The sequence below is a fragment of the Anser cygnoides genome, chromosome 3, assembly GCF_040182565.1.
Source record: "Anser cygnoides isolate HZ-2024a breed goose chromosome 3, Taihu_goose_T2T_genome, whole genome shotgun sequence".
Taxonomy (NCBI): domain Eukaryota; kingdom Metazoa; phylum Chordata; class Aves; order Anseriformes; family Anatidae; genus Anser; species Anser cygnoides.
In genome coordinates, this window is record NC_089875.1 from 79,663,056 (window position 1) to 79,690,536 (window position 27,481).

At 39.7% G+C, this 27,481-nt stretch overlaps 1 protein-coding gene across 17 annotated transcripts in view; it reads right to left on the reverse strand.

Annotated features, from left to right (window-relative positions):
* The window catches only part of KLHL32 (kelch like family member 32), a 123,873-nt gene that overhangs the window by 6,980 nt on the left and 89,412 nt on the right, over positions 1–27,481 (reverse strand). For 13 of the 17 annotated variants that reach the window (XM_066994501.1, XM_066994504.1, XM_066994495.1 and 10 more), the window contains 2 exons: positions 8,745–9,471; positions 825–883 (listed from right to left, as the gene is read on the reverse strand). In XM_066994501.1, coding sequence (XP_066850602.1) covers positions 825–883; positions 8,745–9,471 — 786 coding nt within the window. The other 4 variants (XR_010830447.1, XR_010830446.1, XR_010830445.1 and 1 more) reach the window with 4 other exon arrangements.

Consider the following 27,481-nt stretch of genomic DNA (forward strand, 5'->3'; position numbering starts at 1 on the left):
AAAAAGGATGAGGCAGGTTTGTCAGTGCCTGCTTTCTGCTTCAGCACCCATATGTGGTATGCCTTAAAAAGTCAATGGGGACCACAGCAAAGTGTCTCCTGGCAGAATTTGGTTCCAAATACAGCAATCAAAGGCTCTATCCTGCAATCAGAGAAGTCAATACCTTTCTGTGCAGGTGTAAATCAAGCTATGCAACTCTGATTGCAAGCTTAGGACTTTTATTTCCTAATACAAGCAAGAGGGCATAACCATGCCCTAACCCTCTGAAATGGTTACTGAACCATGCTAACCTAATCAAAACACATACATTATGTATGAAATAATCCCTAAAAGATATTTTTGGTGCTCGGATAATGAAACGATAGGCACCCTTACAGTCAGCAGAATAAGTCACCGGCAGGTAGCACAGTTCTGAAGGTATACAGAAAACAAAAAGCCTGTATATATATAATTGAAAGCAGAAATGTCAATGACAAGAAGCAGTTTTGTGACACTGACTTTGAGTCATACATTGCCCAGGGCTGCTGGATTACAAAAAAAAAAAAAAATGAACAAGCAAAGTAAATACTGATAAATAGAGGGGATTTAAAACATATTTATTCTAAGTATTTAATCTCAGATATTTCTAGCACCTACAGGCTTCAAAAATATAACAAAAAGTCAGGGTGTCCATTACTCTGTTAAACATACACATCAGTACAAAGTGAATTTAAAATACCATCAACTCAAATTAAACTTAAGAAATTATTGTATTTTATGCGTTTGCTAACAGACCCTTTATAAGCAAAACACATGAGAAAAACACATACCACACAGATACTCACCTGCTTGGGATCATAGACCATAAGCCTGTTCTGATACTGTGCGGTGTTTGTTACTCCTCCTATGAAAGAGTTTATACAGGTTAATTTTTTTCATACTAGCAAAAACAGGACCAAGATCAGATACAGCAAAATAACCAGTCGTGGGGTCCATTTGCTGACAGGATTACACTGCATAGCCCCGGTTACACTCACATGCCTCTGCACTTTTTAATCTGGTTACGAGGTATTAATTAGCAGGTTTGTCAAACATCTAGAAACATGAAGCAGAAACAACCCCAGTCACTGCCTTGTAAAGCTAATTCTGAGGGCTAAAAGCAAGATAAAAATTGATTTGTTCAGGAATGACTGTGCGGTCAGCCATCTCCAGGACACAAAAAGGTAAGCCCCGTCCCTATTGCCAGGAGCAGGCAGTGCCCGACACCCTTTAAAAACGAGGAGGTGGCTCTGCACTGCAGGGGAGAAAGTGGTGAGAGGGGAGCTGTGCTCAAACGAGAGTGGTGGCGACACTAATGCCAACAGGATGGCACAGTGCAACCTTCTGCAGCTGCATTCGTGTGTGTCTTTGAAGAGAATTTTATATTTATTATAGTTATCCCATATTGCAGAGAGAACATCTTATGGTTTGGTTGTAAGACTTACATTGGGAGGTTCCTCCACAGCAATCAGGAACCAGGCTAACCACTTGGCATAGGAACTTCACAATAATCTGTAGAAAGCAGGGTATAAAGCCCAGAACAGTCTGCCCCAAGCAGATGTTGCAAAAGAACTATTTACCTCATCACAGTGCACGTGTAATGCCTGCTCATCCTGTACTCTGGTTTTAAATGGTAAACCTCACTGAGACAACTGGTGGAAAAACCCATCTGTCTCAAAGCTGCAATCTTAGCTGAGGAAATGTATTTCTGAGTATGCTCAAGCGTCCCATGAGCTTGGTGTCCCTGCAGCTCTGCCACCAGTGCCCGTCCCCGCTCTCTCCCCACACGGGGCTATGGGGAATAAGATGCTTTTATCCCCCCTGGTCTCAGCACACCTCCACGCGGGCTTTTGGTACAGAGCCGTGCTGGCGTTATGGACCAACCCCCCCACCTCTCACCCATCATTTCGTTTTGTGGGGCACTCCTGGTGAGCGGTATCGGTACTCCCCTTTTCTGGAAGATGTTCAACCAGAAGCTCCACTCTGGATGTGTACCAGCTCTGCTCCCATTCCTGTGCAGTAACAACCAGTCTTTGTACCACCTGAGTGCTGGGAATATTCAGCCCAGAGGACCAGAGTAAACCTACCCCAAAGCAAAACATGCAGACTGTATGTAGCATAGATACAGAAAACTTGGCACTAACGTTTTACCTACTGCTCTGCTCCTGTTGGGGTGAATTACTTACTAATAACAGTCCTAATGTTTAAGGATGAACTGTCAGATTGCTGTTTTGAAAACTAAAAGTTGCAGTTGTTTGGATGGCTGCCTCCAGAACACTAATCTACAGGAGATGCATCAGGAACACAGTGCTGGGTCTCTTACTCTCGCTCAGAAAGAACACCTCAATTCGGGTGGAAAGATGCGGAGGGAGAAGACAAAGAACGGGGTCGCTTCCTTATGAAATAATCCAATAAGCAAAATTATTTTCCTCTCTTCACAAAGGGCCCCTCATATCAAGTACACAGCTTACATTTTTTCCCTGCAATATTGCTCATCTGTGGTGTTTTATCATTACATTCCCTTCACATACCGCTCTTCACTTTTAGATTAATCTGCCAAAATGAGATGCTAAGGATTTGCATACAGATTTGACTACACAAAAATAGATCTGGAATTAATAACAGTCTCTATATGTTTTAATTTCTTCTAGACTGGAGTACCCTTGCCTCCAGCAGTATTCTTGGCTTTGAAAGTCATCAAGCTGATTTGTCTGCTCTTAGGTTATGATGCCACATGCTGCTACACTGTCCCCTGCAATCAAAGTGCTTGCAGAGATAGATTCCATGCCTTCCCCTAACAAGTATATTTTATAGATTGGCAGTTTTGATCTCCCCTCCCCAGGGAGATAATCTGCATCTTAACAGGTTTCTATAGATACATCTGTCATTAAATATGCCATCTTATATCTGCATCAATTTTCAAACTCGAGTTCCTCCTAACTTTGAAGTGCTATAGCAAAAGTTTAAAATTTTCTGCCAAAATTCACATTTAACAAGTCTGTAATGTCCTCTTGAACTATTCTTTTAAAAATACTCCAGGCAGCTGGGAAAGGGCAGAAGAAGATTAATATGCCTCCTAAAAAATAGGACAAGGAAAAAAAGTTTAAATGGTACTAAAAATAATACATACTTTCTCTCAGAAAAAGCTGGGGTAATCCTAAGATGAATTTCTTCAACTGCTCAGCAGAGCTTTCTAAGAAGAGGGAAGGGGGAGGTATGGGAATGGCACTTGAAGATCTGAAACTACAAACCATGTCATGAAAGTTGATGTTAAGCAATAGCAGCTAATGTCGTAGCAAATTGATTAAGGAAAGTGAAAAAAAATCTGCCTGGGCGAATGGCAGCAAAACCCCCAGCTTGGTCAGAGCTCGGTGGGTTTTACAAAGCAAGAGCGATGACCACACCGCTCTGACAAGGGCAGCTTGCTTTGAGGACTTGGATTTCAGGAAGGCGAGGAATGCCCTCAGGACAAGCCTGGTTCTTTCTCGTTCTTGCAGCTGTGGCACCAAACTCATGGCAAGCGCAGCACCAACCCCATGGACTTTTTCACTGCCGCAGCCACTGTTGCTCACTCCTCTTGCAGCAGATGCTGTAAGACAAGCCACAAACCCTGCTTTCTAAGCCCTCCAAAACCCACAACCTCCCAACTTCCCCTCTGTGTGGAGAGGGTCCTGGAAGTCTGAGATCCCCCCTTTGTCCAGCCCTTCCCCAAACATGCAAAATGTTTGTTACAGCCCCCAAACCGTCCACAAAGTGCACTGAAAAACGCCTTCCATAAAGGCACCTCCAAAAGGAGAAGGGTGGTAGGCAGTAGGTTTAACACAATTTTCCCAATCAAACATTTATAATCCATATTTATAATGTGTCCTAGCAAGACCCCCATCTGACTTGAGAAATCTCATTCAATCCAAATCCCACAGAAAATCTCACCACTCTCTCCGAAGTCCCCAAGTGCTAGGCTGTGCACACGAATCCGACTTTGCTGGGAGATGTGTAAAACCACATGTTGGCAAAGAGCTCCCCGTGTGTACTCCTTCCAGCAAATACATGGAATATATCGAACTCATGAAATGTGCCCTACGGTACTCTGCTGTTTTAAAATAGAAATCTCTCCTCTCTCTCATGCCCGTGTGTTAAACACAAGATCAGCCTTCCTCAACACGTGAGCCCGCTGCCTTTTACTCAGCCAGCCCAGGTACAGCGAGGGCAGCTGAGCTGGAGCATCTTCTTCCACCCAAATGAAATCCCTGAAAGACACCAATGGTAGCTCCAAATGATGCTGTTCCCCTCTGGATGCAATCTGGGTGCCAACAAGAGGGGCACAAGCCCTAGGTTTTTTGGATTTAAAAAAAAATAAAAGCTTTAAAAACAGATGTTTACTGTCAATCTACGAAGAATCAATGACATCAAACCTACAACATATGTGCTTGAAAGGTGTGAGATCCATTATCTTTATTCAAAGATAATAATAAAAAAAGAATATCCCATATGCAGACTAAGATGGGGTCACAGAGGTGATTTACCTCCTTATTAAGCCCCTGTACATGGTAATTTCTGTGCCAGCTGCGCCATAAAACTGGGTTTGGTCAGATACTGTAAACTCCTATTTATTCCAGATCTATTTTTCATAAAATAATATTATAGGCATTTACTTGAGGGGGGAACCCTCCTCACATCATATAGCATACTAATAGTAATGTAGTGCTTTTCATGCCAAATGACTTGCACACACAATAATTCTCCAAGATACATGGTCATATCTTTGGTCAAAATCTCAACGTTAGGGGAAAAAAATAAAAGTCTTGAAATTAAAAACTTCATTCTTGATTTTTGAAGGAAGAAGTTGTTAAATATGAAGGAACTGTAGAGGGTCGGTTTATTTTCTCCCACAGAGCCAAATTTTTCTGTGCAGGACAAGACGTGACTTTAGCTGACACATGTCAGGTCAGGCAACTTGGGACCTCTGTGAAACCACAGCCTAATGCTGGGCTTCAGACCGCACTTCTCACATGCTCCTCTCCTGAGCCCTTTACCAGGAGGGAAGCCTCCTTATCCCCCGCTGCAGATGCAGAAATGGCACCGAGCTGGCAGAGGTTCCCCCATCTCGCCCCGGCCTCCACGTGCGGGGCACCTCCAGGGGAGGAGGACGGAGGACGCATGTAGGAGAGGAGGTCTCCAGATCCGCACGCATGCGCCATGGAGGACGCAGGGAAATGGGCACCGTTCAGGCTCTCACCCCCACAGAGGACATTTCTCTGCTTTTATAGGAAGCGACTGTCAGGGATGGTGAACTCCAAAGGGTTTGGTGCCGTTTGTGTCTCTTTCACTCAAACGTTTCACTTGAAGCATGTGGCATGCAATTCGCTTGTGAAGTGGGTCAGGGTGTCAGATGTTAACTGCGGCCTGCAAGATTCATCTCTCTATAAAATTTCAGAACCATCTGCCCGATGCCATACTGTCAATGCAGAGGACTTGTTTTAATGAATTCTCATACACTTTTTAAAATAAGAAAATAAAACTAAATAGAGGGTTGTGAGAGAAAAAAAAAAAAGATGAGAAAAAAACGACAACACAGATGTAAAAATATATTCCACAATATATGGAGCTCAGAAAACTTGAGAGCTGAACCCATTTTTGCTCTCTAGAGGATAAGACTAGTTCCAAAGTGCAAAACTGGCAAGCTTTGGGCAGGTAACAACCCCAAAGGGGTGGGGGCAGCTTAGCAGTCCCTCCATCACCTGAGCCACTGACCTCCCAGCTCCTGCTGTCCACGTCTGCATGTCCCTGGGCACCATTTTGTTACCACACTTCCCTTCCCTGACATCTTCGCAACAATTTTACCCTCTGTGATTTTTGATTCCTTCTAGTATTTGTCCCGAAGTAAAGCCAACAATGAACCCCAATAATAATAACAGAAAACCCTCAAGTCTAGTCAGCCTTTGATCAGCAAAGCCTCAGAAGACATGGACTTGTAGTGGGGGCACTAATGCTTTGACTATAAAATGAGTAAATGGTTTGCATGCAGGTCATGTTTTGATTACTCTCTCCACAAATACAAGGGCTAAAAACTTTTATTATCACTATTTAACTTATTCGCTTACTAAAAAAAATGGGCAAATTTTCGTAGCTGTTGTGCCAGCTGGTAGCATCAGACTAACTTTGAGAGCTCTTGCTGATGACCTGTATTTCCAAGAAAAAGCTGCAGGGATACAGCTCAGAAACCCAAACTAATTTTTTAATTACTTAATTTTAAACCACATACTTGAAATTAGGTTCCCTCCTGCATTACCAATTACTCTTACACTAACACCTTATATATGATGGTAAAACAGCAGCTTTTTTCAGCAGTGACTGTTGATATTTCAGCACAAAAGAACGATTCTCTGTGCTATTCCCCTAGCCCTGGATATACATATACACAGCTAGTTTGTGGCCCTCAGCAATTAGTTAATAATAGAAAGCTAGCTACAGTTATAGCGTCTCCATCTACCTTTATTTTAAAAATAACACATAAACGCAGTATTCAATCTGTGAACATGTAATTCAAATCAATAGCCTCTGAAGTATTGCGGAATGTGTTCCCATAATCCACAATCAACTGTTAGAATCTAGCACCTCCAAGCTGCTAAGCATTTTCTCCAAAGCTATATAGGATACAACCAAAAAGTCCTGTCTACTGCCAAAACATTGCTCCTTTCTGCGACTATCACACACTCTCAGTTTTACAACACAAGCTATATTGATACCCTTTTCAAATACAAATACTGGTAAAATATGGCTTGTTTGTTCGTTTATGTTTCCCATTTGTTCAGTTCATCTAATAGACTTCTGAGTCCATTAAGGGCATATCCTTGAACACAATATCACACTGCTTCATTATGTAAAGCAGACAGCATTTGAATGTACAGGTAAGCATGCATTTCACTGATATAACTAGGCACATTAATTAATCCCCAGCACAATATCCCTTTTCCTAGCATATCAGGAAAGATTAAAAGAATTATTCAATCAAACTCATATTTGACTTTAAAATCTCTAACAAATTGGGTAGAATTTCTTTACTTGTTTTTTAGTAAGTGAATTTAAAAAAAAATAAATTAAAAAACTTTTTTTTTTCATATACTAGAGGCCAAATTCTGATGAGTGTTTCTAGAGCTCTTTCAATAAAACTGTATGGTATAAAACCATACAAATATGTTCATCGCAACTCCCTAAAAAGCACTGTTTTCCAAAAATAGAAACTGACAAATGTAAACCATTTAAGGGGAGGGAAAAAATAAAAATTAAAAAATTGGGACACAGAAGTAGTAGCATCCATGTGCTTCGACTTGCCCATCACAGGCACTCATCTCTTTCCACCGATGGACTAGAGAAGGTAATGAACAAACAGGGGACTGCTCTGAACACCCAAAATCAGAAATCTTTCTGTACCATACCCAGGTCTCAAAGCACACTGTGTGCACACTTAAGGATTAACACACAACACAAACTGTATGAGACTCCTTCAAAGCCAATTGTAAAGAAAGTGACCCAAAGTGCCTGCCGGGGACCACCATGACTCCTTGCATTCTCCCACGCCTTTCTTTCAAAACACATAGTCGTGATTTCAGTGTGTACGTATGAAAAAAGGTCTCTGCTACTTCCCCTGCCAACGCTTGGGAACCCACTATGCATATGGGCAGAAAGATGCATCTGCAAGGAGCTCCACTAACCTCAGTGACATATGTTGAGAAGCACAGTGAAGGCCTAAGGAGCTAAAAATCTTTTATTCATGCATCATCTCTTCACCAGAGGGATCCCAGACCATGCTAAAATCCCCCGAGGCTATCTGCTGTGAAGGCAGCAAACACTGAACTTTTTAAGTGCTGGTCCCATTTACTCATTAAGTTCCTTGATAGATATTACAACTTTATAACCTTCCATGACACTCTTCCTACTAAAAGATGTTGTTTTTTCCTGTCACACCTTCTGTAGACAGCACCGACCTTGTTCCAAAGCAACCGATACTAGAAAAGTCACTGCAAAGATTGATGACACAATGTCTTCAAATCCCATCGTTGTGCACAGGTAAAATAAAAAGTATATCAGATCGAGTTGCAAATGATATGTTAGCTTAAGATCACAAGGCCTATACTTTTGTCTAGCTGTACCATAATGCTATGATTACAACCAGGCAGTCCTGTGCACGTGTTATTGACAGTCAGAACCAGGCAGGATTTCTAACAAAGGTCGTCTTGGCCTGTTAATACACCCTCAAGAGCAAGTGGGAGGAGTTCATACACCTGCCTTCAAGCTCTGCACCTACACAAACCAACAGGCACTTATTTCTCCATTTCATTATCAGGAATCAACACAGTAGTACCTGATCATACTACAGAAACTAGGTTTTGTTTTTAGCAAGCACACAGACTTTGTAATTCAAAACTTGTCAAAAAGGGCATTATCATTTTGATTCACTGTGATTTATGAACGGCGAATGGAGGCAGTACACGATATATGCAGCTTTGAAACACAGAGGGATTTTTAGTAGAAGTAGACAGGTGTGTTATGCCCCTATACTTCTAACCAGGCTTGATTACATGCTTCTGTTCTTAAATTCTTTGAAATACCCAACTCCTAAGGCAAAAGTTATCCTGACACACAAACCAAAGATGATTTATTAGTTTTACTCAAGACCATATTTTGGTGTTTTGTTAGTACCTCAAACTGTGTGAAACGTTTTCTACCTGATATCCAAAGAAGACCATCCACCACATATCCTGCATGGCACGAAAGCGATCGATCAAAGGACTGCACAAAGGTCCACTTGTTCTTCTTGGGGCAGTAGCACTCCACGGTAGGCAGAACTTGCCGCAACTCATTTCTGCCCCCTACTGCATAGAGGTACTCGTCCACCGCTCCCAGCACAAAGTGCTCCCGACAGTTCTTCATCGGAGCTATCTCGGCCCACGAGTTGGTGCGGGGGTCATAGCGGCAGGCAGTTCTCACCGCACAGGTGCGGCCCGTGGAGTGCTCGGCCTCTCCACCAGCTACAAAAAGAAAGTCTCCCATGACAGCCACACAGTGGTGACTTCTCCCTACCGGCATGGGTGCTAGCTCGCTCCAGTTTGCGATCCCCGCGATGTGAACGTTCTCTTGATCGACCGGGTTGAAGTATCGCAACTCCTTCACTTTACAGACTTCACGCTTTTTCCCACCAATAATGTAAAGAGTGTCTGACTGGAAGCGAGGTTTTGTCCTTCTGGTTTGCCAAACCGGCTGTGCATAGATGCTCTGGTGGTAAGCCAAGGCCTCATTAACAAGTGCTGTCGCAGTTTCACTGGCTTGGACAAGTGGATGAGAAAGAGCTACCGTATGCAGAGTATCCACATCCATAAGGCCAAAGCGGACATACTGGAGAAGCTCATCCATGTACTGGTAGCGGCAGTTGTGCTCCAACCACCTCACGGCCAGCTGGAAGTGGGGGGGGAGGAAGGGAAAAACAAAACACCAATTATTCGTGTGCAATTCTGTCAAAGTTTGGTCTTTTGAAAAACTGTGTTTGTATTCCAGGAAGAACTACGTACCTGCCCCAACAGCGATATAAGTCAATATGAGAAGTAGTCATGAATGTATGTGACTCAACATAAAACATACATACTAATATTTCACCTATAATATACCTCAAAGCACTCTATTGCACCATTCCCCCCCAAAGAATTTCCACATTATCAGATTGTAATACGGCTATGCAACACTCCTGCTGTGCAAACAGTGATGCTGTAGGAGAACACAATTCAGGAATCAAGCTGCTGGAGCAGTAGTACAAATATGGGGACTATGCGATCATTGGAGACCACGGGTCCACTAGAAAGAAAAGCAAGAATCTGGTTAGATGATTAAAAAAATAAATTAATTAAAAAATCCTTTCTCCCACCTTTCATTCTACTTATGACAAAATATTGAAGGAATATACAAAATACATAACGAATCCTTCAATTTTTTTTCCTTCTTCATTTATATCATTCATAAAATGAACAGAAGTGTCAGGGGACCAGAAATTAAAGTCAAAGAAGAAAGGTGCAGAGAATAGGTTCTGCTGGTTTGGGATTGAGAGAAAGAGGAGAAGAGGTCTCTGAAACTGCTTCAGCAATTGCAACTGGTATCAACAGCCATAAATAAACACAGACTTTACATTATGTAAAGCATACTGAATCCCACCAAAAGTCTGAAAAGAGGCCAGGAAGGGTCTAATCCATTACAAGAAAGGTATAGATTATTCTTGGAAATCTCCAGTGAGGAAGATACCCTAACTTCTTCAGGAAAACTGTCCCCATGCTCAGGTATCCTCTTAAACAGATTTTCCTTTTACCTGTGCTGAACCTCTAAACTTTCCACTCACTTGATTCATTTTCCACCTTTGGGTTTATACCCCAGAGCCCAGGAACCACCAGTCTAACACTTGAAGTTGATGATCATCGCATCCCATCTGTCCAGGATGAAAAACAGTCTGCAACCTGCCTTCTCTCCTCCATCTTCAACGCATTTGAAGATGTGTGTGAAAGTTTCCTCTCCTCTGAATGAAAAAGTTTGCTACCTAAAACTGGATAAAATCTTTCTCTTAGAGCTGTAGTAGTAGTGAATAGATTGGGAAGAACACTTTGATTGTAACAGTCTTTGCCATTCTTGTTTGTATATCCCTACATGAGACTGTTAACACACTATGATATTGCTGTTTCATGTTTAAGATTATGACCTATTCTTATTCCCACCTCTTTTTCTGCAGAACTTCCACAAAGCGTCATGCTTTCTCTGTCATTACTGAACTCTACTATTTACTTAAGGCCACTGCTCCAATCTGTCAAGATCATTCTCAATCCTAATTTTATTTTCAAAAGCGCTTGAAGACCATTGCACCCTCTGATTGTCTGAAAACATAAAAAAAAAAATATATTATTACATTATCCAAGTCATTAATAAAGACATTGAATAGTTCTGGATGAGGACAGGCTCCTCTACTTGATACTTCCTATCATCCTGACAAAGAACTCTTGAGTTTCCAACTGTTCATGCAATAACGAGAGTTTAATCTAAAACTCACTGCCCTGTACTGATGACAAGAATGTCACATGGAACAGCTGGAAAGAAAGACTCCTGCCTTACTAAAAGCTTTCATATAAGCATGGTGTATCAAATTTATTGTTGCTTCTGTACTCCATCAGAGAGGGAAGATGACAAACTAAAACCACTTTCGTATTAAGATTAATTTGAAACACTTTTTCTGCACTGTTGTACTCAACTCCTGTGAAACAAAGAATCAATGAAGGGCATCAAAATTGCAACTGTAATTCAGTGAGTTAAATGCTGAATTGAGTTTCAAACTGTGCATTAGCTATACGTGTTTAGGCTTGCTAGTAAAAGGGAGTTAATTAAATATGTTATAAAGTGCTTATGGACTTGAAACCATTGAGGATTATATTCACATGTTCTAAATCCACCAAATCCACACATCTAGTGTCTCCTACTGAGAGGTTTTAGGTAACTCCCTACTGCATGTCTTAGGACGCGTGCATCATTCACCAAAGTCTTCAGAGGCACTCAGCTCACATCATTGACTAGACGCTTGAATTTCAAGTGGAATTCAGACTATCTTCATACTAACTGAATGATTTCTGGCTTGCTATATTAAAGAAGAATTCACAAAACTTACTTTTTCTACCTGTCATCACTTGTGTCCAACAGATTGGTTTCTTTTGCTTGGAGTCCATGACCTTACTCTTATCTAAAATGGTGTTATCACCTGTGCTTTAATGACATATATTACAGACTCATAAAAGACATACACTGAGGTAAATAAGGTCTTTGTAACCACAAGGCTTTTAAAGGAAGTTTAACATTAATGCCTGTTAATATCTTAAAACTTCATGCTTCCTCTTTCCTTTCTTCTCACCCCCACCTCTTGTCCCCTCCAGTAAATACTATATAAACAGAAAAACAACACTACATACATTTATACCTTTCACTATCTGCATTCATTTGTACATATGGGCTGTGTGAAGATCTGCAGCAGAAAGGATGGACATCTCCACTGCAATACATTTTCTCTGCTGCTGCATCAAGTTTGGCAAAAGCAACCTGGTTCACACTGAGTTTGATCTGTACTGAAAGTATTCCTGGAGTAGTTGTAAAAAAAAAAAAAAAAAAAAAAAAAAAGCTTCACTGAAATCAGTACTGCTTAACATTTCACTAAAATCACAAATTTCTAAACCACCATAGCGATGGCGTAAAGTGACACAAATATTCTGTTGGCACCCACTGGAGATGTACAATCTATTCCCGGCCTTGAACCACGACTTTCTCCATCTTTTCCTACACTATTTCATCCCCAGCCATCTGTCCTGCATCTTTCTCTTCATTTATGAAAACTTTTAAATCTTTCTAAATTCAATCTATTGCAACCTCCTTGGGATCCTCTAAATGCAGCACCTAAAGGTATCGTTGGTCTATACTACTTCCAGGTTTCCTTTCTAATGAGCAACTGCAACAGCAGCAGGAGGAATAAGGTCTTCTGTATAGGAGCTACTAGCTGTAACCAGACTTAGCAGGTCAGAGGTTAGTTTGCAGAGGATCACTACATTTTACTGTGCTAATTTAGGAGGCAGGGCTCAGAACCCAGGCACATCACTAAATCAGCTGGATGGTCTGCAGGCATTTGATAATCAGCAAAGAAACTCCATTGGCTCTTAGTGAAGCCACTAAGATCTGGGAATCGCAATGTGTACAAATTCTCCCGTCCAGATCAATTCAAGCTACTGCTCAACACAATTTGACTACAGTGTCCTATGTTACACACACCTAATCTTTGGTACTCAAAGGCAGAGAAAAAGTGGTGCGAGCTAAAAGCTATAATGTTTTCATCTCCTTGTCCTGCTATTGAAAACAATGACTGTTACTTGACTTTAAATGCCATAAATTCATGTTGGGATACTCCTTAAAAATAATATGGCTGTACTAAAACTACAAATGCAGGTATTTATATGTATATTCATAGAATTCATGTCCATTTCCTAGACTGTGACAAAGGGCTATGGAACAAGTTCTGTGGCGTTAGGGGCACTCACCAACTGAGCCTTAGACTTACACATTTCTGACGCAGCACGCATTGTTATGGTGCTCTCTAGCAGAACGTGGTGTCTCACACCATGGAAGCATGGAAGAAAATTGAGTTATCTGGGAGGCGAACTGACACTCTAGTCAGCAGATGGTTTGGCAGCTATTGGAAGGCTGGAGGGGGAGAAGTTCAAAAGAAAGAAAATTAAGTTCCCAAACAAGTTTTTTGGATGTAGTAGAAACAGTCACTGATGGACTGTAAAACAGTTCTAAATTTCCTTTAGCGTTAAAGGAGGCAAATATAACTCTCATGTACATATGGTGGAAGCGGAAACTTGTAATATATCAGCAAACATCTGTGTATTTATCAACGCAAGTTCCATCACCTTTACTCAGCTTTTGTTTAATCCATACTTAGAAGCCTGGTGCCTTCATAGAAACTCCAAAATTTATCCCATCTATGCACCAATTATAGTACCTATTTATCCTCTCTGGCAGTAGTGATTAGAAACTACAATCAGAATTGTCAAAAAAAACTCAAAGCCATTATGCACTGTATGACACTGCAAGGAGAGACAAGCAGATGTCCCTGAGGAGATACTGACAGCACTTGAAATCACAACTGTGTTTAAAACACAAACAAGCAAGCAAGCAAAAACAAAGAGACTGTCCACAATTGTGAGTTTTAAAATATTTGTATCACTGCTAAATAATTTACAAAACTAAGGAAAGACTCCTACTCCTAGTGCCATATAGGCACACTCTGTTTAAACTGCTAGAAGCTTCTTTTCCTATTAATTTTAATGTACGAATGTGTGTGAAAAAGAAGCTACCTATATCAACTTTAATAAATAATATATTTTGCCATATTCATCTTCTGAACTATGTAAATGACAAAAGTAGACCCTCAGAAGGACAGGGATTTTCAAGCTAGATTAATTCTCTTATTCTGCAGCCTTAACCCAAAGAACATCTCTTCTCCAAGGTTACATTATTTGATTTAGCAATGGAGTACATTCTCAGAACTTCAGAAAACAAATGGAAAATACGCTGTGGCACAGTTGAAGGGTACATCTAAACACACCTGCAGGTTGGATTGTGGTTTCATTGTTTGTACAATGGCAGCTTCTGCTTCAGCACAGTGCTTTAACAGCCTGACTCCCAAAGCCTAGGAATGCAGCTCTTCCCTCCCAGCTATTAATGTTGTACGTACCATATGCGTACCACAGCTGGAGAAGGTACATGGGCAGTGGAGGTTAAAGCTGAATTAAGAGTTTCACTCCTGCTTAAGATAGCCCTGAAACAGATAGTTATCTGGTCTTTTGGGTCGCCAACTATAACTTTGCCTTGCCTGTTCAGCATCTCCCTAGAATCATTCTCACTAACCAGAAAAGCCAAGCCACAGTGCAAAAGTTTGATATACTTGTTAGACACAAGTTCATTTGGAAACTACTTTAAGTCACAATGTCAGCAACAGGGAGAGTTTATGTCTACAGAGTAAGTACTCCTTGGACTCTGCAAGGGGCAGGGGCCACAGGAACTCCATTAAAGTCATCTTTGTCTGGTCTTTAGTTGATGTATTCATGTCACAGACCGCAAAGGAATTATGCTAGTTTATACCCTCTAAGGTCTCTAATAATTGAGATGAAGCAAAGAAGTGATAGCTGTGGAAGAAATTAGTGGGTTTTTGTTTTGTTTTGTTTTGTTTTTTAGAAACAACAAATAAACAGAAATGGTAAAATTGTTAAGGTTTCAAAACAATGAATTCCCATTTTCTCATTAAAACAAATGGAAATCTTAAATAAAACATTAGAGCAAACATTCTCATTTTAGGAGAAAGGATAATTTTAAACATGGAAACAGGAACAGAGGGAAGAATTCTCCTGGACTGAGACCAGATATATTCAACATCAATTATCAGCTTTCTGCATGATAATCCAATGATCATATGTAACAGGAAAAAGGAAGAGGAGGAGGGAGAAAAGAAGGAAAAAACAATACCCATAAATGTCTTATTTCAACATAAATGTCACCTAAGCTGTTTTCCTATTGCTTAACATAAGAAAAATTTTAGGCCATAAAAATCAAATTCGTATCTTTGTGCCATTAGTATATTGGACAGTTCTATAGATCAGCTCCTATTAATAAATAAGACAAAGCCAGTCATGAGAGCAACACAGCTACTGCAGCAAGTCTAAGGGAGCTGGGGAACTTCAAAAAGCAGAATTGGGTGTTTACTAGTTCAGCATTTGGAAAACAGCTTACACTGTATTGCCACATGTTCTTAAAACACAAATTTTGACTATAAACTTGAACATGATTTGGCCTCTTCTTGAAGTTTACCTATTTCACCAAGTCTCCGACTTTCCAGACAGGAACCTCTTGCCTCAAAACCACCACCTCTCAATGTTGGCTTTCTCAGTGGCTACTGTCAGCAGTCTCCTGGCTCTTCAAATCTCAAGGAGATTTGAATCTACAGGAGCAGAACCTATGGATAAATCAGAATTTTTACTAAAGCTCTGAAGCAAAGTTCACTGAAGGCTCAGGAGGAACTTCCATGTTTTAAAATGGACAGGGATTTCCAATGGGCCTGAATTTGGATCTCTCAGTCCTCCTCTCTCTCCAGAGACTACAAAGGAGGTTTAGGATACTGATTTAAACATTTTAGTTAAGGTGAGCTAAATTGGACTGTATAAAACTTAATAAAAACGTATGGGTGAAGAGTTGTTTCTGGGGAAAATCAAGAACGCCCAGTTTTTCAAAGCCACAGGTTACACACAAACATTTTTAGAAAGCAAGCATGGAAGTTAGTAAGTAACTGCGTGGCACAGCAGCTGTACAAACCAGGCAGTACCTTACATTTGTCAGTATGGAAAATGAGGGACTTAGACCTAGATGTCACAGAGCCTTATAGATAGAAATCTTTTTCTTCTTTTTATTTTGAATTAAGAATGTGCATAAAAATAAGACTGTAATGAGCTGCATGTAGAACAATCAAAATTATGAGGTATTTGCATTTCTTTGCACCTTGAGCCAAACAACTACAAAATTATGCATAGAATTCTCTCAATATGAACCCAGTAAATATTAATAATCTCTGAATCAGCAATGATACGTCTTTTGCCCCTGAACCCTGAAGAGAGACTTTCCAGCTCAAAAAGTTGTACTGCACTGACTGAGACTGTATTTACAAGGTGCTAGGTTGAGGCATACGTGTGTAGTCTGTGAAAATAATGCTGTGCCATCCCCCACCCTCTTTACACAGCGCCGTTTTAAAATTACCTGTTTGTCAGTTTTACAAATGTGTGTGTATGTAAGCAGCCCCCAGTGTGGCGCTGCATTTGCAAGCAGGCAAGATTTCATTTGCACATTCCGATTTTACAATCAGAATTAAAACATTTACTCTGTTCGGGGTGAGTTGATAAACAGGGATTTTAAATTTTCCTTCCTTTTTTTTTTTCCTAATGCAAAAAATGAAAGAAAAATGTTCCTCTAGATGTATTATGCCTTTGGGCTCCATTTGAGGGAAGGGAAAAAAGACAGAGAAAGCTACTGTGAAGGTCACAGAGCGAAAGAACTTCCTCAGGGCACAGAATAAATTAAATCCCAAGGAAAAAATAAAATGTGATTTCCAGAGTGTGAGGCACAAACTCAAAATGACAATGATTGACAGCCAAACTATATCCGTGCAATATCGAAGACTGCACGTTCTCATTTACCTCAGTGTAGCCAGCAAGCGCCCATTAAACATCTGTCTGATGCCCAAATTAACCTTCTTGGCAAACTGAAAGAGGCACAAACTATCATAATCAACCTTTCATTATCACAGCAGCCTCTAGTTAAAGGGTCAGAATAATTGTGCCATCAGAGCCCTGATTGTTTTCAATCAACAGACGACTGGAGTGACAGCTCAGTGATGGAGTAGTTTGATGAAACCGCACCAGGCCTAATCAGAGCAGATGAAAGGAAGGCATGATTGGTGCAAATGAACAGTCGTGCCTCTCTTTTTCATTTACAATCTGAAATTACTCTTAAATTTACAGGGTTTTTTCTCCCTTATGAGTACCTCTGAAAGAATGTTTGACTTATTATGAGTTCTGACAGTGCAGAGTTATAAAACACAGGTAGGGTTTTCAGCTGAGGCTTTAAGTGGGTATTCAGCATAATTTTAACAAATTCACTCTTGAAAAGCACAAAATGACTAAAGACTTCCAATGACCTAACCTTTCAGTGCTGTTTGATTAGCAGAACAATTTATCACTGCTCACATTCTTCATGTTAAGAGAAGATTAAAAAAATTGGGCAAGGATCTCTTGCAAATGTTTTCTCTTAGCCAATATATTTATTGCAGTATGCTCCTGTTCACACACACACACAGAGAAGGAAAAAAAAAAAAAAAGAAAAAAGAGCATTGCATTAATAATCCTTTTCCTCTTACAATGAATAACAGAATACAAGCAAAGGATTGTTTGGAGATGAAAGCAGAGACCAATTATCAGATGCAACAGACAGCATCAATATTTAGTTTTCCGGTGGGTTGTTCATTCCCACATTCTAAAGGATGGGCAATGAACCTACCCCACACTTACCTTACCAATTAGCACAGAATCAGAGTGCCATACAAATGAAAATATATCTATATATATTAAGGAAAAAAAAAAAAAGGCTGCTCTGGCAAAATTTGGAAAGAATGGAAGACTCAGGTTTCCTGCATCTCCTCAGCTACAGTCCACTTCCACTCCTGGCCTCACCCATCTCCAGCCATGTGCTGTCCCATCCTCCCAGTAGCTCTGTCAGGAAGGTACTGTAAATCAAAAGAACCTCTTTGTACCTCTGCAGGAAGCAACTATGGCAAGTGATGAGTGGTAAATCTTTTGTTCTCTGATCATATGTGACCTAGTCTGTTAGGCATCACAAAATGCATGCCAATGCTCGGATCAGCATACCAAAACAAAAAAGCAGCTTAGAAGCAGGTTAATGTGAACGGGGAGTGGATGGAGAAGACTGACTCAAACACCAAAGGCTTCTAAGAAATTTTGCTTCTTGTATCATTTCCTCACAGTACAGAATGGAAATTTTAATTCCTTAAAAGCTCAGAGCTGGAAGCAGAACATTTATCTAAATGGAAAACACACAAGTGTCCTAAAACGAAGAAGTTCGCACATCCTTGCAGACACAGAGGATGCTGCTTTCACTTGTTCTTGTTTCACTTCAATTTATTGAAGTCTACTGGTGATGTAACTAAATTCACAGGACCAGGTTTTCTGGAAAGAAAATGAGCTGCAAATTGATTTTAAATATCAAACTAAGTAATCAGCTGGTATTTTCAAGTTATTGCATATCCCACTTCTGTAGGTTGCCTGCATTTTCCTCTCAGCCAGCTCTGACCACTGTCAAGGTACAGCCTGCACATAATGCTGTGGAACGTGGGTGCTTTTTCTATTTTACAGTGAGGGAATTCTTAACACCCTCAGATAGCATGGAGGCTCCAAAATCAGCCCAAATAAGATCCATTAGCTCCAAATCCTAGATAAAGGAAGCACAGCAAAAGTTGCCTCGTCTGCAATGGCTTGGTGAGTATCTCCCCCTCAGCCCTTCCACTCAGCTGACAGCTGAGTTCCACCTTTCTTCCTGTTCCAAATATTAAAAGCCCAACCTTTTCCAAGTCTAAAGATGCTATTGACAATACATGCATAGATTTAATGAACTCCTGGGAATGACCCCAGAAAAATCCTAACATGTTAATGGAGATGTGAAATAAAAGTTTGGGAAGCTGCCACCGCTCTCTTAGATGGAGTGAAGGGAAGACTCAGAAGAAAATGTTTCTTCAAGTACTGGTACAATCTATCATTTTAAAGCATATCAGCTATGATGCATCAATCACCAGTTGCCCAGTTTCCTCATACGTCTGTTAGACAAATACATTCTACGTTGTCCTCCACAGTCCTCAACAGGTACAAGGAGGACAAAAAACCTACAAGACTTTGGCAGACTTTTTAGTCAAACCGCTCCATTAGTAGCAATTTTAACAGCTGTATCTCTGTCTCTTTTTAAAAAAATAAATACTTCCAGAAAACAACCTTATGAAGAAAGGAGGAATTCTTCATCCCAAAGATGAACTCTCATGAATGTGAGCTTTCATCCTCCCAAGTACAAGATAATGATACTAGTCTTCCCAAAAGGGCTATTACTTTATGAAAAACATCGTAAGAGAGTAAGTGGTAGGTTCATTTTACAGGAATTTTATACAAACACATAGGAAAAAATGTCATTTTTGTAGAAGGTTAGGAATTGAAAGTATACTTTTCAAAACTGTATTCACTTCTTCCAAACATTTTATTGCTTGCATTTGTTTTACTATTCCTAATTGTTAATGGAAATGAGACTTGACAGAAGCCTACCTAGAAGACATTGACTAACTCAATAAAAATATTTCAGCTCTTTAGACTTGTGATAAAATAGCTATGATCAAAAATCAGCTTCATAAAAGTCTAACTGGACTACATTAATACATAATATTATATATGGTAATGCATCATACTATATTAAAGCAATAAGTTGCTAAAACAGAAAAACTAAACTTTTCATCTAGTCAAGCATGAAGTGAAGTAAGGTAGGGACAGAAGGTAAACTCTCAGCTGTTGTAAATTATCACAGCTCATGGAAGTTTGCCATTTTACACCTTCTGGGGAATCTGAACTTCAAAATTATATAGCACTTTCCTTCCAAGTATCTCAAAGCAATTTATAAGCACTAAAACTCAAGTTTCTCTGTGAGAAGTGTACATTTCAACCACTTTCTAGACATGGGAACTAAGAGACAGAAAAATTAAGTGATATGACAGAAGACAGCAATGGCACAGTTGACACTTAATCAATATCTTCTGTCCCTTCAACCTGCCCACAACTGAATCTCTTGTCTCCACTATCAAAATCCTGTGGAGATTTTGTGCTTCATGGCACAGAATGAAGCCTGGTGAGATGTGGGTACCTGAAACAGAAGACAAACTAAGTCCCTAAGTATCATCTGACAAAAGTATTTAAGAAATTTTGAAGCTGAAAAGCACATCTCCATACTGACTGCAAAACACTGTATTCTTTCTCAACTTCCTTAGAGCAGCAAAGACAAAACTATCTTACATTGCGTTTCAAGAGAATTGCATTCCTGTGCAATCAAGTCCTCAAACCATAGAGTAGCTTCCTTTATGGTCATTTGGAGCTTCTATACAAAGACAGACCTAAAAACGTGCTTCTTACACCTAACCCATTCTTCTGCTGTGATGGAGGGAACAAGCAAGGCCCAATGCAACCCCAAGCAATGACGCTCCATACATACAACTGATGTTTAAAACATGTATAAGCTAGTGTGGAGCCCCTGTTGCAACAGCCTTCATGGGTACCCCACTATCGACAACCTGTGCCCTGCAATGAATATCACACCTGGAAGCGTACACCAAAAAAAATAAATGAACTGGGACAGATCACACCGGAAGGGCTCTACGTACTTCTTCAACCAAAGTAACTTCTGTTTTTAACAGGATCATCAGAAAAGAGCATGGAGGGTGACAGTAAACTGTCACCCAGTACTGTCACAGTAAACCAGTGCAAAGCAAAGCAATAAAACCCAACCCCAAAACTGGCATCTGGATATAACCTTGATTCTTCCTTGCACACAGGTCCAGCCATACGGTGACTTAGAGAAGAGGAGCAACCCTCCAACCACCATCATAAGCATTCCTAAAATACAGCTTAACAGGTTCCTATAGATCCTAACAGATCTGCCTCTCTCCTTGAACTATATCAAATGGCAGGAAGCTCTGAGGTAACAACTCTTTGCCATCCATTTTCTAACTCATCACAGAATGCTCCAATTTGGCCCCTCCATTATTCATCATAATAGTAAAAATCACACTGCTAGTTGTATTTATCTAATATGGGGTGGGTTTGTTGTTGTTGTTTTGTTTGTTTTAAAGTTGCAGTGAACAGAAGGTTATCTCTTCATAAACAGAGCTTTCTGACTAGGACCCTTAACTATGATTTGATTTCTATTTTAAGGAGATCAAAATTTATGATAGCATTACGCCAACTTAAATAATGATGGATTCTCTCTTCTCAAACAAGGTACGGAAAGTGTGCATGGGGGGTGGAAGAACACCCCCCCCGCCCCCTTCCCACCCTACCCCAACTCAGCAGCCATCATTTCAAAATCTAGAATTGTTCACCTTTATTTTTAGAGGAAACATTCAGGCTGACATCAAATGCACTGAAACTTTACACAGGCGGCATGCGTAGCATTAAAGTAAGTTGCTGGTACATAATTGTAACTGGAAAGGACAATCTTTCACCACACGATACATGTTGTTTTTATTGCTATTCCTCTCTTTTTATTTTTTCCCTTGAAATATATTTTTAAAGTACAGCAGCTCTCTAATGAGACAGGAATCGACAAGCTTTCATCAGTAAAAATTGTTAGAGAATGAAATAGGCACAAAATAGACAAAATTCTATAAAATATGCAGTACAGCTCTGTGAAAATTAGTCTAAATGGGTCTTGAATGTTAAAAGATTCCTATTCCTTCCTTCCTTATTGTTAGGGTATAATTTTCTATGAGTTTAATAGGCAAATCCAACAAATCACATAAAAATGTGTCATTTTCTATAATAATCTTGACAACAGCTATATAGGACTTATATGTCATTAATATCTCAGGTCACACAAAAATGAACATCAAAGTAAATACTCCTCTTAGTCCGTTTATATATATAGGTATGCTCTCAACATGCCACGTTACTACAAAATCACTGAGGTCAATTTTTCCAAGTGAAATCACCAAGTATTTTGTTTTAACAGTGATATCACCAGCATCTTCACTGCAAGAATAAATTTATTTCTGTTTTGTTCTTCTTTACTATTTTAATGAACTAAGCCCTCTGACAACTACAGCATCAGTTTACCCTTACCTAGGTCTCAGAGCCAAGTGCTGCCTGAGTTCCCTCTGCTTCCTCTTATCCACTTCACTCATGCAATCATCAAACACCAGCCACTGAAGTCCATGTTACAAATTAGTAAACTTGATTCTTCAACTCTGAAGCACTGCTGAAACTTGGAGGGGACCACTAATATTAACTGTGGGAACATTTAAGCCTTTTCCTGTGAGCAGACAATTTACTTCTGTTTTTTTCAAATTCCACTAAGAACTTGATTTAGCACAACGACAATAAATACACATCTATTTTGGTATTTATTTCAGCTGATTTTCCACTTAGGAATTTGTTCCCCCATTGTTTTTTTTTTAAATACAAAAATAAAAAGCAAGTACACTAGCAGAAGCTCACTCAGATTTTTTTTGAGAACAGAATAATTTCCCTTTCAATCAAATAACAAATTCTTAACAATATCAATTTAATTTATTCTGATTTAGATTCATAGAATGGTTTGGGTTGGAAAAGACCTTAAAGCCCATCCAGTTCCAGCCTCCTGCCATGGGCAGGGACACCTCCCACTAGACCAGGTTGCCCAAAGCCCCATCCAGCCTGGCCTTGAGCACCTCCAGGGATGGGGAATCCACAGCTTCTCTGGGCAGCCTGTGCCAGTGTCTCACCACCCTCTGAGGGAAGGATTTCTTCCTCATATCTAACCTAAAACTATCCTCTTTTAGCTTAAAGCCATTTCTTCTTGTCCTATCACTACATTTCCTGATAAAGAGTTCCTCCCCAGCTTTCCTGTAGGCTCCCTTTATGTACCAGAAGGCCACTATTTAGTCTTTAATCCCCATATAATGGGCTTCAGATTACTGCTGGACTCATTGTTTTTAAGCAATGAGTTTTTTCAAAATCAACTAATTGTCCCAAGAATATAATTTATTTTTAAAAATGACTTAAATACTTGAACGCATTTGCAAACAAGGCTTTAAGACCCTGACTGTATTCCCATGAAATGGGGATGTCAGAGTTTACTTCCTGCAAGATTAAAACAAACATTAATTTATTATTAAAAATCAAATTTTATCTGAAGCAAAATGAAACAACTGCAACCACTGAAAGGCGAACCTCATAAAATTTATATGGTTTTAGTCAACCTGGAGTTTAATTTTCTTTCTCTGTCTTCTTCGGTTTCAAGGTACAAATAGAGGCAATGCTTCTACCAGCTCTCAAAGGAAAACTGAATGAAATGCAGAGCTGGGGATTCTCAAAAGAGCTTCTCATTTTCTATCATTTTCAACAAGCTTAAACCCATCAGAAACAGTATTAAACAGCTTTACTAGGATTTTGAAAGGGAGGAGATTACTGACATTCATATCTGAAGGTAAGATGTTAACTAAGATTGTAGCACTGGACTGTCTCATTTGATCATTTGTATCTGTGAGTTTTAGACTTTATTTATGCTGTTCTTCACCTTAAAAATGAAAGTAATGGGTATTTCCAACCATGTCTGCCTTTCACAACGCTATGAGCTATGCAACTTTCTATCACGTAACCACGTATCTGCGTACTATACAATTTTACAGTTGTACTTCAGTTAATCTCTAACAGGCCAATGCCACAAAGAGCAGAGCAGTCAACACAAAACCCACCGTAACAGACTAATTCAAATGCAGAATGCAATATCACAGAAGCTGTCTTGCTGTGTGCACACCTTGGTGTCCTCTTTTTGGCTTTCTAAATCAAAACACGCATCCATTGCTTAGCTGAAGAAGTGACCTAAATTCAAGAGCTGTGGGCACAGCAGCCCTCCTAAATACTGGTGTGATGCTTTATGCTTTTCTGAAGTTAATCTGGGATAAATAAGGTGAGACAATGTTACTGTAGGACACTGAGGCAAAAGTAATGCCCTCCAGTAATTCCTCTATTGCTCACAGCAGTGGCAGCAAAATAATCAAGTTTTCTGATAGGAACTGACATGCAACAAGAAGAAAGCCTAGGAGAACACACAGTTGCTCCTAATATAACCTTATTTTTAATACAGAAAATTCCATTCAATGCCGCCATTGTTGATAAAAAAATAAATAATCAGATTAGCCAATATTCAAGAAAAAACATGCAGAAACTTTGAAAAGTTCAGACCAAAGGAATACATGAAGTTCACAAAACTTTATGTAAAGTACCAGATTATGAGAACGCTAGATTTAAGCTAAGGAAGACAAAGGGGGGAAGGTGTTTCATAAACTAAGGGGAGAGCATAAACAGGGGCAGCACTCATTTCCACCATAAGCCAAAATGCCAATACTGTTATGAATGATGCAAAAACTATCGTGAAAAACATGTGTGACCTGAGCACACCAGCAGAGCACAGCATAAAATTCAGCTGCCTACATCCACTGCCTCAATCCACTGCAGCAGGTACATATCCTGCCCAGTCTCCAGCTCCAGAAGGCACAGATCACCTTGAAGCTCCTATACCACAACTGCCAGCTTGCCCTACATGTCAGGGACATCCTACCAAAAATGCTGCACACACCTATGTTGACAAAAATGAATCCTACCCGAATAGTCTGGAGGGACTGCAAGGAGTATTACAATTACAGTCAGTTCAGGGGAGGTACGTCTTATTTTGATGAGCCTTATGAAAATGAAACCTACATCCTATCACAGGTTCTGTTTTCATGCTATTTTTCTTTTATGTTTTATTAACAAAATCTTGCTTGCAACTAGCCATGATACACAGCACGACCATCACAGATCCAGCACAGTGGACACTGTGATTCACTAGAGGCTCTTTGGCACTTTTATGTAGACTGCTCATGAAAAGTGAACTAAAAAAGGGTTGAAAACACAGTGAAATATGCACAAGAAATATGCTAATTTTCCCATGTAGCTTTACCAATTCACCTTGGCCTTGATATGCATCAAACTCCTTTTTTCTCTCCACTTCTCACGATGAGAGGCTGACAGCCACATTTTAGTATGGTGGTTTTCTACTTAGGCTAAATACTCACCAGGGACAAGCATTAGACCACCAGACATGATTTTACTTATTGCCCAAGAGAGCACTTAAGCTTATTTCTTGAACAGCGAAAGGCTAATGCACTGTTTAAACACAACCTTGATTACTGAAATGCTCTCCTTCGCTTGATATTTCGTATCATTACTTGTTTTGCAGTAAAACTTAAGTCCCCATTTAGCAAGGCACTTAGTCCACATTTTGTCACAACATACATGTGCCATTAAGAAACACAAATTTTGCTCTCTTCGTATTAAAAATTGCTCTGTAGAATCAAATGATTGACAGTGCAAAAAAACTGAAGTACTGCACTGATGGAATGGCAAGTTTGTGCTGGAACATGGCAACCCACTTCTAGACACTGCTGTTCTGCGTAGGAAACTGTGGGCATCGCTGGAGATGGATGGAAGATGTCAGAGGGCCTGTCTTTGGCAGGGAGCTCTTCCATCGTAACAGCCTGCTGTAATGTGTGCACAGCAAAAGTTCTAACAGTGCTAAACCCTGTGGGATTTCTGCAGGAGAATATACCTGGCCCTCCACAAGTCACACCAAGAGATTCAAAATGGAGCTGAAGTGCCAGAAAAAGGCAGTTAAAAATTGGGCACTTTACCCTTCTGAAGAAGAGGATAAATAGGTGCGTAGTGAAAAAAATAGATTTATACATTTTTATAAAACAGGCACTTAACAACTCTTATTGACCTATGACACTGTAGTCTTCCTGTCCTTTATTTTTCTACTTATTCAAGCAATGATGCTTCTTTAATATGGAAACCAAAGACTGCTTTTGCACTTCCCGTTTATATAACAAAAGGAGTAACTAGTGCTACACTTTCACATGTGGATCATCGGCTTCATGAACACGAGTTCACAAGTTGCACACAAGTTAACAGGCCTGGAATGCCTTGGGAGCCTAGCCCTGGAAAAGACCCAGCACAGCTGGGTCATGCTTTCTAGCTGAATAAACTTTCTGCCCACTGTTCCTACGTTATTTGCTTAGCAGTTGATAATCAAGAAAACAAGTTATAGGTAAAATAAAATCCCACCCCCAAACTTACTAATCCTAACATTGGAAGCATTGGCAAACACTACAATTGATCTATTTTTAAAGTTAACTGTTTAAAAATATCTCTCTTTCAACAATTTAGTTAACCAGCAGCAGGGGAGGAAGAACCCAGTCTATACTGATCTCATGTTAAGACTTTTTGCCTAACATGACTCAAGAGATCACCTTGCATCAAGTGCAGTGTTTAATACAGCATCATCTGACCAGTCACAGAATGGCTGAGGTTGGCAGGGATCCCCGAAGATCATCTCGTCCAACCTCCCTGCCAACATCCTGCTGGGAGACTGAATGATCCAGTAGATATATCTACCTATTAGCTTGATCCTTAAAATATGAACACTTAGGCCTCATGACACTGAAGTTTTTAATCACAAATGTGACAAGACATAACTATATTACAACTAAGTCTAACATTAGTTTATTATTACTTAAATCCTGGGCTTGCTTTCTACTTGCTTGGTTCCCGCAAGAAGCCCTCTCCTGCTAGATTTCTCTGAGAACACGTTCTGTTGTACAAGGTTGGTTACCTTGCCAATTATCAAGGGAAAGAATTCATCTGCTTCCTTAAAGTAGAGCCAATGAGCCTTTTTAGTAATGGCCAATTATGAAAAGATTCACTTTTCACTTCGTGATAAACTAGACATTTATGTCCTCATCATGACCATTTTCTGTGAAAAAAGCATGCACAGCTCATGACGAAAAGAAAACGTACCAAAGAATTTGCTTTTTCCCCCAGTTTCTTCAAGATTTTCCCATTTTCCTTCATTTTAATACTTTTTTTCCATGTCACTGTTTTAAGTTTACTGACACCTAAGTGAGCTGACAAATCACAAATGATATCTCATAATCTCACACACTAGTAAAATGCAAAAATCAATATGAAAACAAACCGTGTGTCACCTAATAATAATAGTTACTGGCTTAGCCTAGTTAAAAAAATAAAAATAATTAGATTGAAGCTAACATGTTTCTCTGATTTCCCATCCTACAGAGGGTTTCTGGTCGTTTTTCTTTCTGCTTATTTAAGAAATATATAATTATATTCATTGTCTATTTTCTCCACTAAGATACCTACACGAGACCAAAGAGTTTCATAAGACTTTAAGAGGTAGAAAGAGGAATGAACTAAGAAGTTTGTCTACTTTAACCTGGTTTGGAAGTCACCTTTTTCCTTCTGAAAGAATACACAGGAATTACTACATTATGTTACACTAATCCACATCCTAATAAATTGTCATTAATGTTACTGTTTAATTTTCTCAAGCTTGGTTTGTTCAAGGTTGTATTTTACAATATTCACTGGAATTGGGCAATTCATAATTGATAGTCTAACAAAAATCCAAAATGTGACGGATATGAGGTGCAGTCCCT